This window comes from Scardinius erythrophthalmus (assembly GCF_964197995.2).
Source record: "Scardinius erythrophthalmus genome assembly, chromosome: 24".
NCBI classification, from domain to species: domain Eukaryota; kingdom Metazoa; phylum Chordata; class Actinopteri; order Cypriniformes; family Leuciscidae; genus Scardinius; species Scardinius erythrophthalmus.
The window spans coordinates 21358372-21372031 of NC_138244.1; the positions used below are offsets into that span (position 1 = coordinate 21358372).

General features: G+C 44.3%; 1 protein-coding gene across 1 annotated transcript in view; it reads left to right on the plus strand.

The window, feature by feature from the left end:
* ush1c (Usher syndrome 1C) overlaps positions 1–10533 on the plus strand; it is a 35408-nt gene extending 24875 nt beyond the window's left edge. Inside the window, exons 20-21 of the mRNA XM_081355717.1 lie at positions 3154–3209; positions 10262–10533. Coding sequence (XP_081211843.1) covers positions 3154–3209; positions 10262–10274 — 69 coding nt within the window. The 3' untranslated portion in view covers positions 10275–10533. The remainder of the gene's footprint in view (positions 1–3153; positions 3210–10261) is intronic.
* The last annotated feature ends 3127 nt before the right edge of the window (positions 10534–13660 follow it).

Consider the following 13660-nt stretch of genomic DNA (forward strand, 5'->3'; position numbering starts at 1 on the left):
GAGCACGGCTGGCGTATGCAATGGTATGCCTCTCTCCCTTTCCATCCTTTTGGTAGAGAACAGCGCCTAGACCGACTGGGCTAGCATCTACCACGAGCTCTGTGTCTTTGGCTGGATCAAAGTATGACATTACCACGTTGCTGGTCAGGCTGTCTTTGATCGTCTGTAGTGCTCTGGCATGCTCAGGGGTCCAGTGCCATGTTGTGTCTTTTCTGGTCAGCTCACGTAGTGGTGCAGAGATGGAAGCAAAGTCTTTGATAAAACGAGCACTGTAGCTCGCCATTCCTAGCAGACTCCTGACTTCAGTCTGGTCTTGTGGATCACTCGCCTGCTGAATGGCAGCAATTTTTTTCGGGTCCGCGGAGATTCCACCAGCTGAAAAAATAAATCCAAAGAATTCAAGTTTACTTTTGTTAAACTCACATTTCTTTTTGTTGAGTGTGAGCCCTCTGTCTTTCAGTCTCTGGAACACAGCTCTGAGGCTGTCGTCATGGTCTTTCTGTGTTTTACCATACACAATGATGTCATCACTCAGATTCTTTACTCCTTTGATGCCCTGCAGCGTCTGGCAGATCGCATTCTGGAACACCTCTGCTGCTGAAGATATCCCGAAATTCAGGCGCTTGTATCGTCTCAAACCAAGGTGTGTGGTAAAGGTTGTGATGTACCTGCTGTCGGGGTGGAGTTCTAGCTGATGGTAACCAGCAGTCAGGTCAAGCTTGGAGAAGACTGTAGCTCCATTCAACTCGTGAATTACATCATCCATGGTGGGAGTGATGTGGCGTTCATGCTGTATGGCGGTGTTGGCCTGTCTCATGTCGACACAGACTCTAACCTTGTCCGGATCCTTTGGCTTGGGTGGTGTCACGATGGGGGAGACCCATGGCGTAGGGCCTGTGACTGTCTCGATGACGTCGTCATCCTCAAGCCGTTTCAGCTCCTCTTCGACCTTCTGTCGGATGTGAAAAGGCACCCACCTGTGTGGCTGACAGGTTGGGTGAATGTCAGTGTTGATGTGAAGCTTTACCTGAAAGTCTTTCAGCATGCCAATGCCCTCGAACAGCTCTGGGTGTTTCTGTACCAACTCGTCAGCTACTGTTTGACCGGTTGTAGCAGACACAGTGTTGATGATCTTGATGAGGCCTAGCTCTTTAGCGGTGTTGTAGCCTAGCAGAGAGCAGCTATCACCCTTCATTACATAGAACTCGGCTGTGGTTTTCTTATTATCTGTCTCTGTGCTACATGTGAATGCACCGGTTATGGGCAGTGGTTCAGTGTTGCCATATGGGAATATCTTTATATCAGCTGGGCTGAGCTGTGGGCATGGTCTCAGGGTACGGAGGACTGATTCACTAATAATGTTCACTGCAGCTCCGGAATCAATCATTGCTGCAATTTTTACACCATTAAGCCAAATGTGTGTGCGTGGTTGAGTGATTTTCTTGTTGCTACTGGCAGCAAATACATAAGCTTCATCACTACTAGACGAGTCATGTGTGGTACTCTGTGTTGTGCTGGTGATGTTATACACTTTCTTGTGCGTTTTGTGTTGCTTACTGTTGTCTCTGTGTTTTATTTCAAAGTCTTTTCCAGGTGTTCTTTGTTTTGTCCTGCACTGCTTGGCGAAGTGATTTAGTTTCCTGCATGCTTTAGTCTTTTCCTTTTGCTGGGCAGTTTCCGTCATGTGGATAATTTCCACCGCAATTCCTGCACTGGACGTTGGGCTTTGCTCTCCCGGCGCGTCGGCTGGTAGCTGTTCGCCCATTCTGATGCACTGCATTCACTGATGCAGCTACACTCTGCTCCATGCCGGCTGCTTGTTGCTCGGACAGTTCTAAAGTTCTCCCGTATTCGAGAAGGTCATCCAGGCTGTTTTCGGGCTCTCTAAGCGCTCTTCTACGTAGCCTGGTTGAACTGCAGCTTTGGATCAGCTGTGCTTTTATTTCATGGCTTACGTCGGCAAACTCACAATTCTTTGCTAGCATGCGTAGTCTGGTACAGTATGTGTCTAAGTTCTCGCCCGGCTGCTGTACTGCCTTTCGGAATATATATACTTGATACTGGACATTCTTTTTAGGCGTAAAATACGTGCTTAGCTTCTGCTTAACATCAGCAAACTTATCTTCCTCTGCTGCTAACGTGTCATAGATGTCATGCACGCGCTCTCCCGCCAAGTGCAGTAATAATGCCTTCTGCCTTGCATCTCCGGTGATGTTCACTGCTGTAATATAGTTCTCAAACCTTTGCATCCATTTTGTCCAGCGTGGTCCTACTGAGCTCGGATCCGTTTCGGTATCGAAGGCTTGCAGAGCGACGGTGTTTCCCAGTGACATCTTTTTTTTTTTTTTTTTATCCTCGTCGCCAATGTGATGTTCTCATTCGAGTATTTGACAAGAAAACAGACGTGTGCATTTAGTATACTTTACTGTGATATCAGACAGTTATTACACAGACAGCCGTCATCCCTCATGGGCTTAATGCTAGTGCTCTGTTATTTACACACCGTAATACGGCAGGCGTACCCCCGTGCGTCATAACGTAAAACATCACTGTCGTAAAACCTCATACTGCATATCCTAAACACTACATTTAGTAAGATTGGTTTGGATGAATATAGAGGTGAACTGAAATGTAGTGATTTATGTATTTTACTGTCATCAACAAAACTGGATCTTATCAGCACTACCTTAGAAATGAATAATTTCAGAGTACAATGATGTGAATAGCACAATGTGGAATCTCTAAGGTTTCATTGCACAATTACAGTAATTATGGTAATTTTGACACCACATAATGCTGCATTAAACCAATTTTGCAGAATTACATTTAGTAGACACAAATCACAAGAAAGTGCACATGGTCTGTTGCTGTAATGATTTTTTTCAGCAAACATAATTTAATATAGATGAAGGGTTGGAGCAGAAGTGAAGCAGAATGTTTCAATAAAATTCTGCCAATGTGCCTGTCAAACATCAAGACAGTAGGGATTTAAGTAGGCTAATGTTATTCACAGTTAACTAATTTCATTAATGCAAATGAAAAATCTCTTTTATTGTGTATAAAATGTCTTTTATTGTGTGCTAGAATTGATCTGACTTCCATCCTTTTGTTCATGTGCATGTGCTTGGCATTTTTCTGTGTATTTGTGTGCAGGACTGGATTGACCTGGTCATTGCGGTGTCTCCACCGAAGGAATATGAAGATGAAGTGTACGTATAGTTGCATTCTTCCTCATTATACAATGACAGCTCCAGTGCTCTCTAAATTCAATTCATTCAATTATAGTATTATGCTTTATGTGGTCTATTTCAATTATGTCCAATGAAAAAAGCAATCAGTTGGGTAAATAGCTCTCAGTGGTGAAGCTGTCATCTGCTGTATGTCTTCAGCCCTAAAGCAGCATCAGTCAGACCTACTGCAAAGAAAAAGGTTTTCCAAGGCAGTGCCCCTGTGTACAGACAGGGCTACGTCCTTCAGATGAGGACCCCCCACCCCCCAACCTGATCGGCCAATAGCCCAGTGGTAATAGCCCCCCCCCCCCCCCCCCATACCATTCTGCAGTGTGCATCATGTACATGTGACAATCTCTTTTCTTTGTCAATCTGGAAACTCAACCAGATGTTTTCATTTGGGGATTTGTTGTGATAATTATTCAATAATGCAATATCAATTGTTGTGAACTGTTATTCACAAGGCTGTGCAGTCGTTCTGATTGATGTTGTTCAAAGGGACTGTTACATGTCATGACTCATGCATTGATTATTGCAACTTTGATCTGTCCTTTTGCTACTGCATGTTACTATAAATGTCTACAGCACTACTGCATGTGGAATTATGAAAATATACTGCCATTGGTTCACTAGGAGCAAACTAGGAAGTCAAAAATGTATAGATGGGTATAATATTTGTATTTGAAGGCTGTAAACCATTCAAAGATAGAAATGACATAGAAGCCTGAGTGGCGAGCAAACCAAGTCTTTATTTTTATCACAAATAAAGAAACAAAAGAAAGAAAATCACTGGAGTTGGGAACACTGCCTTGCACATTAAAACAAACACTCCAAAATATCCCCTGCCCCCCACTTTTAGAAAGGAAGTTGGCTACAGCCATCTGTGCCCCCGACCTGTGGACCACACGTTGGTATCCTTCATGCGGTAGAACCACTGTAGGGGCGCGACCTGGGAACGGGGACAGGATGAGAGAGAGAAGGAAGAGAGGGAGAGGGGTTGGAGAGAAAGAGGTTAATTAGGGGCTTCCCGACTCCAGGGCATGCAACCAGATGATCTTCTTCAGAGACGCCGGGCAGCCGAACAACATCAAAAATACTTAAAAATAGTCTGTGCAGCATAAGTCTCTCTCTCCCCGTCCCAGGTGCACGCTTAGATCTGTCTCTCCGCCAAACACTAGAATTAAAGACCGGTGTTAGTCATCATTCAATTGACTCCCTTATTACCGCTCTACTTGGCATTCATTCCCATTCGGTCATTCGTTAATGCATTTATATTTGCACTACCAGTAATGGCCCGCTGGTTGCAGCAGATAGTAATTGTGCCTTTTGACTTTTTTTTTTCCACCATGTCTTTTTGCACATTCTGTGAATCAATGCAGTGACATTCTTTGTCATTTTTTTATGTCACTTTCATATATAGCATATATAGTCTTTGTTGTAAACTTCCTTTTCCTTGCTAAGAGTGCAACCTTTTTTCTTCACCCTTCGTGTGGATGTGAGATATAAAACGGTAGGTTAGGTAGGTAACCCTGGTTCCCTCAAAAGGGGAACGAGACACTGTGTCATGGAGTTGACGCTATGGTAATATAATACCCACCATGACATACTCCCCAAATGTTGTGAAATCACCAGCGAGCTAAGCTGTCACTAAAGACTGCCATACAGCACACCTAGTAACCAAGAATTATCAGCCTAAAGCAATGTCCGCAGCTCAATACCACCCATATTACCTGATCTATATGACCCACGGGTAGAACTGACTAGGAAGATTGCAGGCTCACTTCATCTGCCACCAATAAGGCAGGGCAGACTAGAGGACTGCCACCCGGACCCTTTGCCATTAGTTCCAGAGGGAGCAAGTATTATGCATTCTGGACCAAGAGAGGCCTCAGGAGAGAACACCGTTCTCTGAACTGCCTGCTCTACCAAGGAACATAGCTAACCAAAATCGGGTCTACTAGGGAACTAGTCGACACAAAACCATCTGACAGTTACCTCCACTTTGATTCAGAGGGGCTTGCTGAAAGAGTGGAGTGCCACAACACTCTCATACCACTCCCTACCAAGTAGCACTTATCTGCTGATGGAAGTCCATCACAACATTTCCAGCAAATGATAGAGAGTAACGTCTGTTTGGAAGCAGCGGAACCTCAGATGGTGGAGGAGAGAAGGCTGAAGAACAACATGAAACAGTGAAAAGGGCACCTTGGGGATGTAATATGGCATAGGGTGCAAAATCCCCTGTGCAAAATCCCCTTGACTAGTCCAGAAGCAAAGTCCAGGCAAGAGGAGGCCACTGACAAAGCCTGCAGGTCTCATATCCTCTTCAGAGAGGTAATAGCAATAAGAAAGGCCAACTTAAGAGTAAGAAGCTTCACAGAGGCTGACTCCAGGCATTCGAAGGGAGCATTAGACAACCCCTCAAGTACCACAGAAAGATCCCATGACAGAACCCACAGTCTGCAGATTGGCCTCAGCCATCTGGCACCACGAGATGATTGATCACATTGACAAAGATTGTCCCCCAAGCCTGGGACAGAAGGTCCCTCCTGGCCAGGACGGGGCTACCAATATTAAGTGGAGCCCCTCCTGACGGACCCTTGCCAGGATTCCCTGGAGCAGAGGGATTGAAAAAAAAAAAGGCATACAGTCATGTCTGTACCTCAGTCCCAGAGGAGCTGGACGATGGGGAGAAAACCACAGGAGATAGTGGGTTGACTCCTCTGGGGTAAACAAGTCTACTTCCGCCTGGCTGAACTTCTGCCATATGGACTCCACTAGTTGATGGTGGAGTCGCCAATCCCAGGGCCTCAGCCCCTGCCTTAACTGGATGCTGCTCCCAATTTGAAATGTCCCACGATGTAAACTGCCCTTAAGGAGAGCAGTTTGCCATACGCCCTGAGCAGGATCTGCTGTACCAGCATGAACAGGGTGCGAACGCACTCTGGCCTGGTGATTTATGTAGGAGACTACCGATGTTTTGTCCGTCCACACCAACACATGATAGCCCCACAGGTCTTGGAGAAAGTGTTTTAGTGCTAAGAACACAGCCATAATCTTTAGGCAGTTGATGTGCCAAGACAGATGAGGGCCCTCCCCAATACCATGAGCTGGACGTCCTTCCATGACCTCTCCCCAGCCTGTAATAGAGGTGTCTATCATAATTATCTTGCGATGGTAACATGCTCCTACTCCTCCAAAAAGAAAGGGCATGTAGCGCTCGGCGCATGAACCTTACCATAAACATGGGTTTTAATAAGAGATGAAACCCACTGCTTTTGAACCACCACTGGAAGGGTCTCATGTGCAGCAAGTCCAATGAAATTACGTTGGCATCTGCAGCCATAAGACCCGTCAGAACCTATCATTGACAGACGGAAAGCTCTTGGCCTAACCTCAGACTGCCTACCATGGTGTGAATAGATTTCACCCGAGCCAGGACAGTTGTGCCTGCTTCATAGTAGAATCCTACACCACCCCTGAGAAACATAGTTCTCTGGCATCATGACAGATTGCTCTTCTTTAGATTTAGTCTCAAACCTAAATTCTCATTATGAACAAGAATGTCATCTCAATGTCGAAATACCAACTTCCTATGAGTGGGTAAAATATCTATGTGAAATATGCATCTTTTAGATCTATCGTGATGAACCAATTCTTAGATTGAATTTGAGACACAATGAGCTTTAACATTAACATCTTGAATCTGTAGATCCGCAGAGTATGGTTCAAGAGATGAAGATCTAAAATGGGACGCAACCCCGCTTCTTTCTTAGAGAATGAGGAAGTATCTATTGTAAAAACCAGAGTCCCTTTCTGGTAGGGGAACACGATCTATGACCCCTTTTGCCAGCAGGGACTCTAACTCCTATGCAAGAAACTGACCTTGATCTGGCTTAACTGTTGTAAGAAACACAGAGAATGATACTTGAACTGCATCCTTTAACCATTTTCTATTGTTAAAAGTGGGGATGGAATGGTTTGAAAATTTCATATCACGATTATAGTGACCAAAATGATCACGATTATCAATATTATCACGGTTTCGTTAAAATTAGATGGAAATGTTCAAAAAGAACTGATACGCACACTACAAACATTTCAACAAGTCTTATATTTGAAAATAAAATTTGCAGCTTTTTTTTAAAGCATAAACATTAAATTATATGACCGCTGTCAATAGAGACGCATTATAAAACAGAGCTTGTATCACTGAGGACAGGCTCTTTTGTTTCATTAAAATGCAACTTGCCTTCTTGCGTCTCCATTTTTGATTGTATTGAAAATTAAATCAGAGGATTTTAGTATTAATATTACTATAATATTGTTGTAATGATCATCTTGTCTGGACGATTGTTTTTTACACTGTACAATATGGATTTATAAACATCTCAGTTTTATAAGATTTTTAAAAAATCTCTGGCCACTTTCTGAGCAATTGAAAAATTAAAACAACCAACCATCTCCGTCAAAACAAATTTCGGAAGATATTTATTTGCAAAGATTTAAACTGCCACCATAAGAGAAGGCTATATTCATAATCTATAGCAAAAATACTATTATAAATTAGGTCATTGGATAATTCAGTAGCAAAAGTTATTCTTAGTTATTATTATAGTGGGGGAAAAAAATAAAAGGTAAAATTTTCCACATTTCTCTTTGTATTTTCAATACATCGATGAAAAACAAGTAAATCTATTTATACTATATGTTGCAGCCGGCTCTCAGGATGCAACAAAAAGGAGACCAGACAATTCTCAGCAAAACATTTATTTTAACGCAAGAGAAAAAAAAAGAGAAACAACATAAATAAAGAGATGTATCAGGGTCGGGCAGGACACTCAGCATAGTGCAGACCATAAAACTCCCCAAACAGCCCACTTCAGTGTCAGGTGTGTTGGCCACGCCCCCTCCAGATGGCACCTAAAAACATACACACCAACCACACACACGTATACGCACAGCCTAGGCTGAGACGTCACACTATACAATGAAAAGACATTTCTTTAAAATGTATAGTGCAACTTTTTAATGAGTCAACAACATATGGTAGATAGGACAGAATAAGAAAGACTATTAATAATATTTAATTGTGCAAAAGTATTATAGGCTTAATATGAAAGGCTCCAATACAGAGCGGCACAAAGCACTTATGCGCATCCTGTGCACAGAATGATGCGCTTGAAGCGTCAAGGAGTCGCAGCGCTTTGCATTGAAAAGTTCGAAGCACAAGGGGAAGAGATATTGAAATGTAGTGTATTATATGCAACAATTTACTGAGCCTTTTCTTTTAACAGTTTTAAATTTAATTTACTGTGCGCGTGAAAAACAATTCATAGTGCTCTCTACTACAGTATGTGCTCTCACATTGTTGTGATCTAACAGACAACCGGTAGAAAGATAACATGATTCAAAAACAGAAATAAACTCCAGCAAGATAACATTGATTTTGGAGTGAGTTTCCTCATTTTACTGTCGTAACCGAACGCGGCGCGCTGTTTGATTGCTGAATGGAGAATGACTGAGCTACTGTACTATCGAATGGCTTCAGAAGTCTTGGAATTTAGTGCACGAAAACTTTATGGTTTTTTACAATGTTTATATGTCTTATAAGTGGGGCTTAACAATAACAAAGAAAAGTACGTACAATATCGGACGTCACTGAGAAGCTGCAGCCGTGGCAGGGAGGATTTTTGGGGAATGAATCTCCCGAGCACTCTCACTGATTTCCGCCATGTCTTCTCATACAAAAAAAAAGAAGAAGAAAAAAAACCTTGCATGCTGCGGCTGCGTCAGACTGAGGCATGCACCGGATTTACAGTGAGTTTTCAAAATTGCGATAATCAAACACGGTTTTAATGATTACATTTTAAACTATAATACTAACCATCAGGACATTTTATCGTGGTTTATCGTGAAACTGGTAATCGTTCCATTCCTAGTTCAAAGTACCCACCGGGTAAAGAAAAGAATTTTTCGCTGAATGGTTGAGCCACAGTCTCGCCATAGCAACCACAGCAGTCATTGAACAGCCGATAGCATGGGCCGTCTGTTTATTGGCGTGCAGAAACAAATCTGTGGCCCTGCGGAGTTCTTTCACTGTTTCAGGGCCAAGGCTCTTGCCAGTGTCAAGTTCTTTGAGCAGGTCAGCCTGATAGGCCTTGGTAACGGCACCCTGGTGTGCAGGGATCGACGAGCCTGATCTGCTACCTCATTATCCACAAAGAGGATGTGATCCTGCAGGGTCTCGTGGGCAAGGTTGGCCTCTTTGATGAAGCCGAAGCGGGAGAGAGGTAGACCGTGATCATCTCTTCTACCCTTGGCAATGACTCCAAGGTGTCTGGGTTATAAACACACAAGGAACATAGGGCTTTTCCATGACCTAGAGAGAGAATAAAATTGCAATTGCAGAGCGAGCTTCCATATCCAGAACGGGACCCTCGGAGTCCGTTGATAGAGTGAGAGAAAGGGTGGTGCCTCACTCAGGCTCATCTAAGAGCTTCATCTGAGAACCCCATGAGTGAAGTTGACGCGATGCTCGATGCCAGCCACTGGACCCCACCCATGAGATGTATAAAAAATTCCCCTGATCATCAAAGAGGGCGAGGCAGGAGCTGAGCTTTCTCAAATTAAAATGCTTGCAGTGCACATAATCAGATCCTCCGAGAGTTTATCGAGCTCTGCTCCCAAACAAAGAATACACAGCTTGTGTCGGTCATCCCCAACAATGTAACGGGGGCACAGTGAAACACATCTCCTGTTCTAAAGACAGACAAATAGTTTTGCACACACAGTGATTGACAAGCAGCTTCTGAAGACAAGTAGCTGGTGATGCTCTTGCGCAGGTGTTATTTATAGAATTAATTACGCACTGAGTTCCCTCACCTGACTTTGTCCTAGGCCAGCTCTAAAGGCGTTCCCATTGCGTCAACACCATGACACGGCGCCGATGTTCCCCTCAGAAGGAAACCCTCTTTTAAATATCTATCAGACTAATCTTATTTTTATATTTTCTGTCACTCTTTTTACAGGACTTTCTTTTAAGACGGACCAGAGGAGGAATCGATCGAGAGCCATTCCTTAGTAATTTTGCAGCAAGCACATCATTTAGTATATATGTTGTAAATGCAATTATTCACATGATTTATAAATCAAACATCTGTTTTATGAATGCATAATTTACTGTTTGGGCATTATTTTGTTGTTGTATGCCAAAACAATAAATATGCATTAACAAAAAGCTGTTTTTGTGTAATGTTTGTATGATTTCTGATCATTTGCAAATTAAAGTGCACATTATGCTATTTTAAAGTCTCCTAATGTTGTTTTGGAGGTCTCCTACAACAGGTTTACATGCATCAAAGGTCAAAAAACTGTTTCATTTTCTCATAATATACGTTGCACATCTCCACATATTTCAATGATTTTCAAACGACTCGTCTGATGAATCAGTCTCTCTAAATTCCTCCTTTCCACAAGCTACTCTGCTCTGATTGGCCAGATGGCCCAGTCTGTTGTGATCTGTCTACTGTGTACAGTGTGTGTCGGAAACAAAAACGGCCATAACCAGGGTTCGAATTACGGGGGAGCTAAGGGGAGCTCGGCTCCCCTGAAAAGGACCTGGGCTCCCCTGAAAGCCTACTTTGAGACATTTAGGGGGAGCTCTAAAACACAGTCCATTTTTTTGTGTCGCATATAGATTTTGATTTTCTGTACATTTCTTGTACATTCTGTACAAGGGAAAACTCCTTTTCTCGAGAATATTGAAGCCTTTATTTTAAAACGCATTGCAGCAGCACAAGCGAGAGCATCAGAGCTCGCGCGAGCGCGCTGATAGGCTGTGCTGAGGCAACTGCACAAACCAATGGCGAGAAAGCAGAAGCGCGCGATCCAATAGGAGCGCTTGGCACCCTGCCAGACTCTGCGCGCCAAATAGAAGAGTATAAATAGAGAAAACTCGCCATATGACAGATCTAATCGACTGAAGCGAAAACACCTGACGTGAGAGAGATAGCACGGCAAGGCAACGCAGTACTCGTTCCCTTATCTCTAGTCTAAGGTAACCAAGGTTACGTAAGTAACCAAGTACGTTCTGTACTGTTTACTGTAAACCTATTGTTTTAAATGCCCGAACATGCACCAAAAGCGTTAAAGTCAGTCAGGGAGGATCGGAAAATAGGGCTCCCCCGAAAGCCACTTTGTAATTCGAACCCTGGCCATAACTATGGAGCTTTTAATATGACAAAACGATTTGAATTTGAATTGTGTAAATTTGAATTATTTGCAAGTGTAATCTAACAAAATTGAATTTTAGGTGGTAGTTTAAATAGTTCTGAATTTGATTTTTTTTAAACGAATATTGAACATTTGAAATTTAACAAATTGAAATGTTTTTATGGCTGAAATTTATAGACATGTATTTTCAAACAGATAGTTTTTTTATTCTGAATTCTTATACTGCAAATATTCAGTTTTAAAAAATACAGATTAAAGTTTTCAAGATGAAGAAATTTGGAACTTCAAATTCAGCTTTCTAAAATTCAATCTCAAAAATTCAATCTCAAAAATTCATTCTCAAAAATTCAGATCTTACAGAAAGTAGGTCACAGGTCATCCACAGGGAAGAGTAAAGGATCTCAGATAAGTCGAACAGAGCATTTTGGCTGCTTTAGCGTGTCTCGGTCTCTTTAGATCTTTCTGGCGCTCACCAAAACTGAACCAAAATACAGAGAATAGCCTTCTTGGCGTGCCTACTTTTGAAAGTCAATATTTAGATTATTTAACGTTAAATGCATTATATATGTCACTTTGGAATAAATCACAGCGTGTGTCATGATAAAACGTGACTTAGCCTATACAGTCCGGAAAATAGGCTAGCCTATAAGTTCCCTTACGAGAACGTTCTCTCGTACTGCGTTGCAAACGCTATGGGAAAACTCCTTTTCTCGAGAATATTGAAGCCTTTATTTTAAAACGCATTTGCTACAGCACAGGCTAGAGCATCAGACCCACGTGAGTGAGCTGATAGGCTGTGCTGTGGGCAACTGCACGAACCAATGGCGGAAAGACAGAAGCGCGCGAGCCAATCAGGGCGCTTGGCGCTCTGTCACTGTCAAGCGCGCGAAACTACACGTGACCATAACATATAAATACAGATAGAATCCGCCATTTGACAGATTTAATCTCCTTCAGCTCGACTCACCTCGTCGCTGATTTTCTCCGGTCGTAAGAAGCCCTCGTCGTGGAAAAGCCGTCCAGCGGAACAGCTTCGCATCCCGGCATCTCGCCAGCTGAGCGTTTCCCTGTGGCATCCGTCGAAAAATTATATCCTTTTCATTGCATATTTATCTAAAAGAGCAAACCGCTGTTTTCACAGCGCGGCATAATGCCTCTCTCCATCTGTGAGAGCTGCGGGGTCTCCCTGCATGCATCCGACGGACACACCCAGTGTGCGGCCTGCCTCGGCCCTGAGCACGCCGAGGCAGCGCTCATGAAAGGCGGCTGCCAATTCTGCGACGGGATGCCTGTCTCCGTTCTCCGTTCAAGGCTGTCTTCGACGGTGACCGATTCCGCCCACCTTCCGTCTTCGGCGCCCCACGAGCCCCGTAGGAAGAAGCGGCGCGATCAGAGGCGTCCTGAGCGCGGTGAGTTTAGCGAGTGCACGCCGGGCCTTTCTCCTCGTGCCTCGCCCACGCCTTCTTCGCCTGTCCTGTTCTCTCGGAGCGAGCAGCGCCCCTCGTCTGAAGCGGCTGGACTCGTCTCTTTCGGCGCATCTCCGGATGACGTCGATGACGCACTTTCTATGGCGGCATCTGAGAGCGAGGATTGGTCGGGCTCCGCGGACCCCGCCCCCCCCTCTCAGCTAGAGTTTTCTGATACTCGAGCGAGCATTGACGCCGAACTTCTCCGTGTCATGTCTCGCGCTGTTGACGAGTTGGGACTCGATTGGCTTTCTCCAGCTGAGCCCGCCAGAAGCCGCCTCGATGAATGGTACCTGCCGGGGCGCCAGCAGGCCCCTCGTCAGCGCGCCGCTCCATTTATGCCTGAGGTTCACGAAGAGCTCACAAAATGCTGGCGCGCGCCCTTTTCAGCGCGAACGCGCTCATCCGCCTCTTCTACGCTCTCCACTGTTGACGGCGCTGAAGAGAAAGGATATGTGTCTCTCCCCCCACTGGAGGAAGCGGTCGCTGCACACTTATGCCCCCCCACTGCAGGTAGTTGGAGGTCTAAGACGGTGCACCTTTCTAAGCCGTGCAGAACTACTTCGGCCATTGCCAGCCGCGCATACGCTGCCGCCGGTCAAGCCGCCTCTGCACTTCACGCCATGGCGACGCTTCAAGCCTTCCAGGCCAAACTTCTCCGTTCCATGGATGAGTCAGGCCCGGACCCAGACACATTTAAAGACCTCAGGAGTGCCACGGATCTGGCAC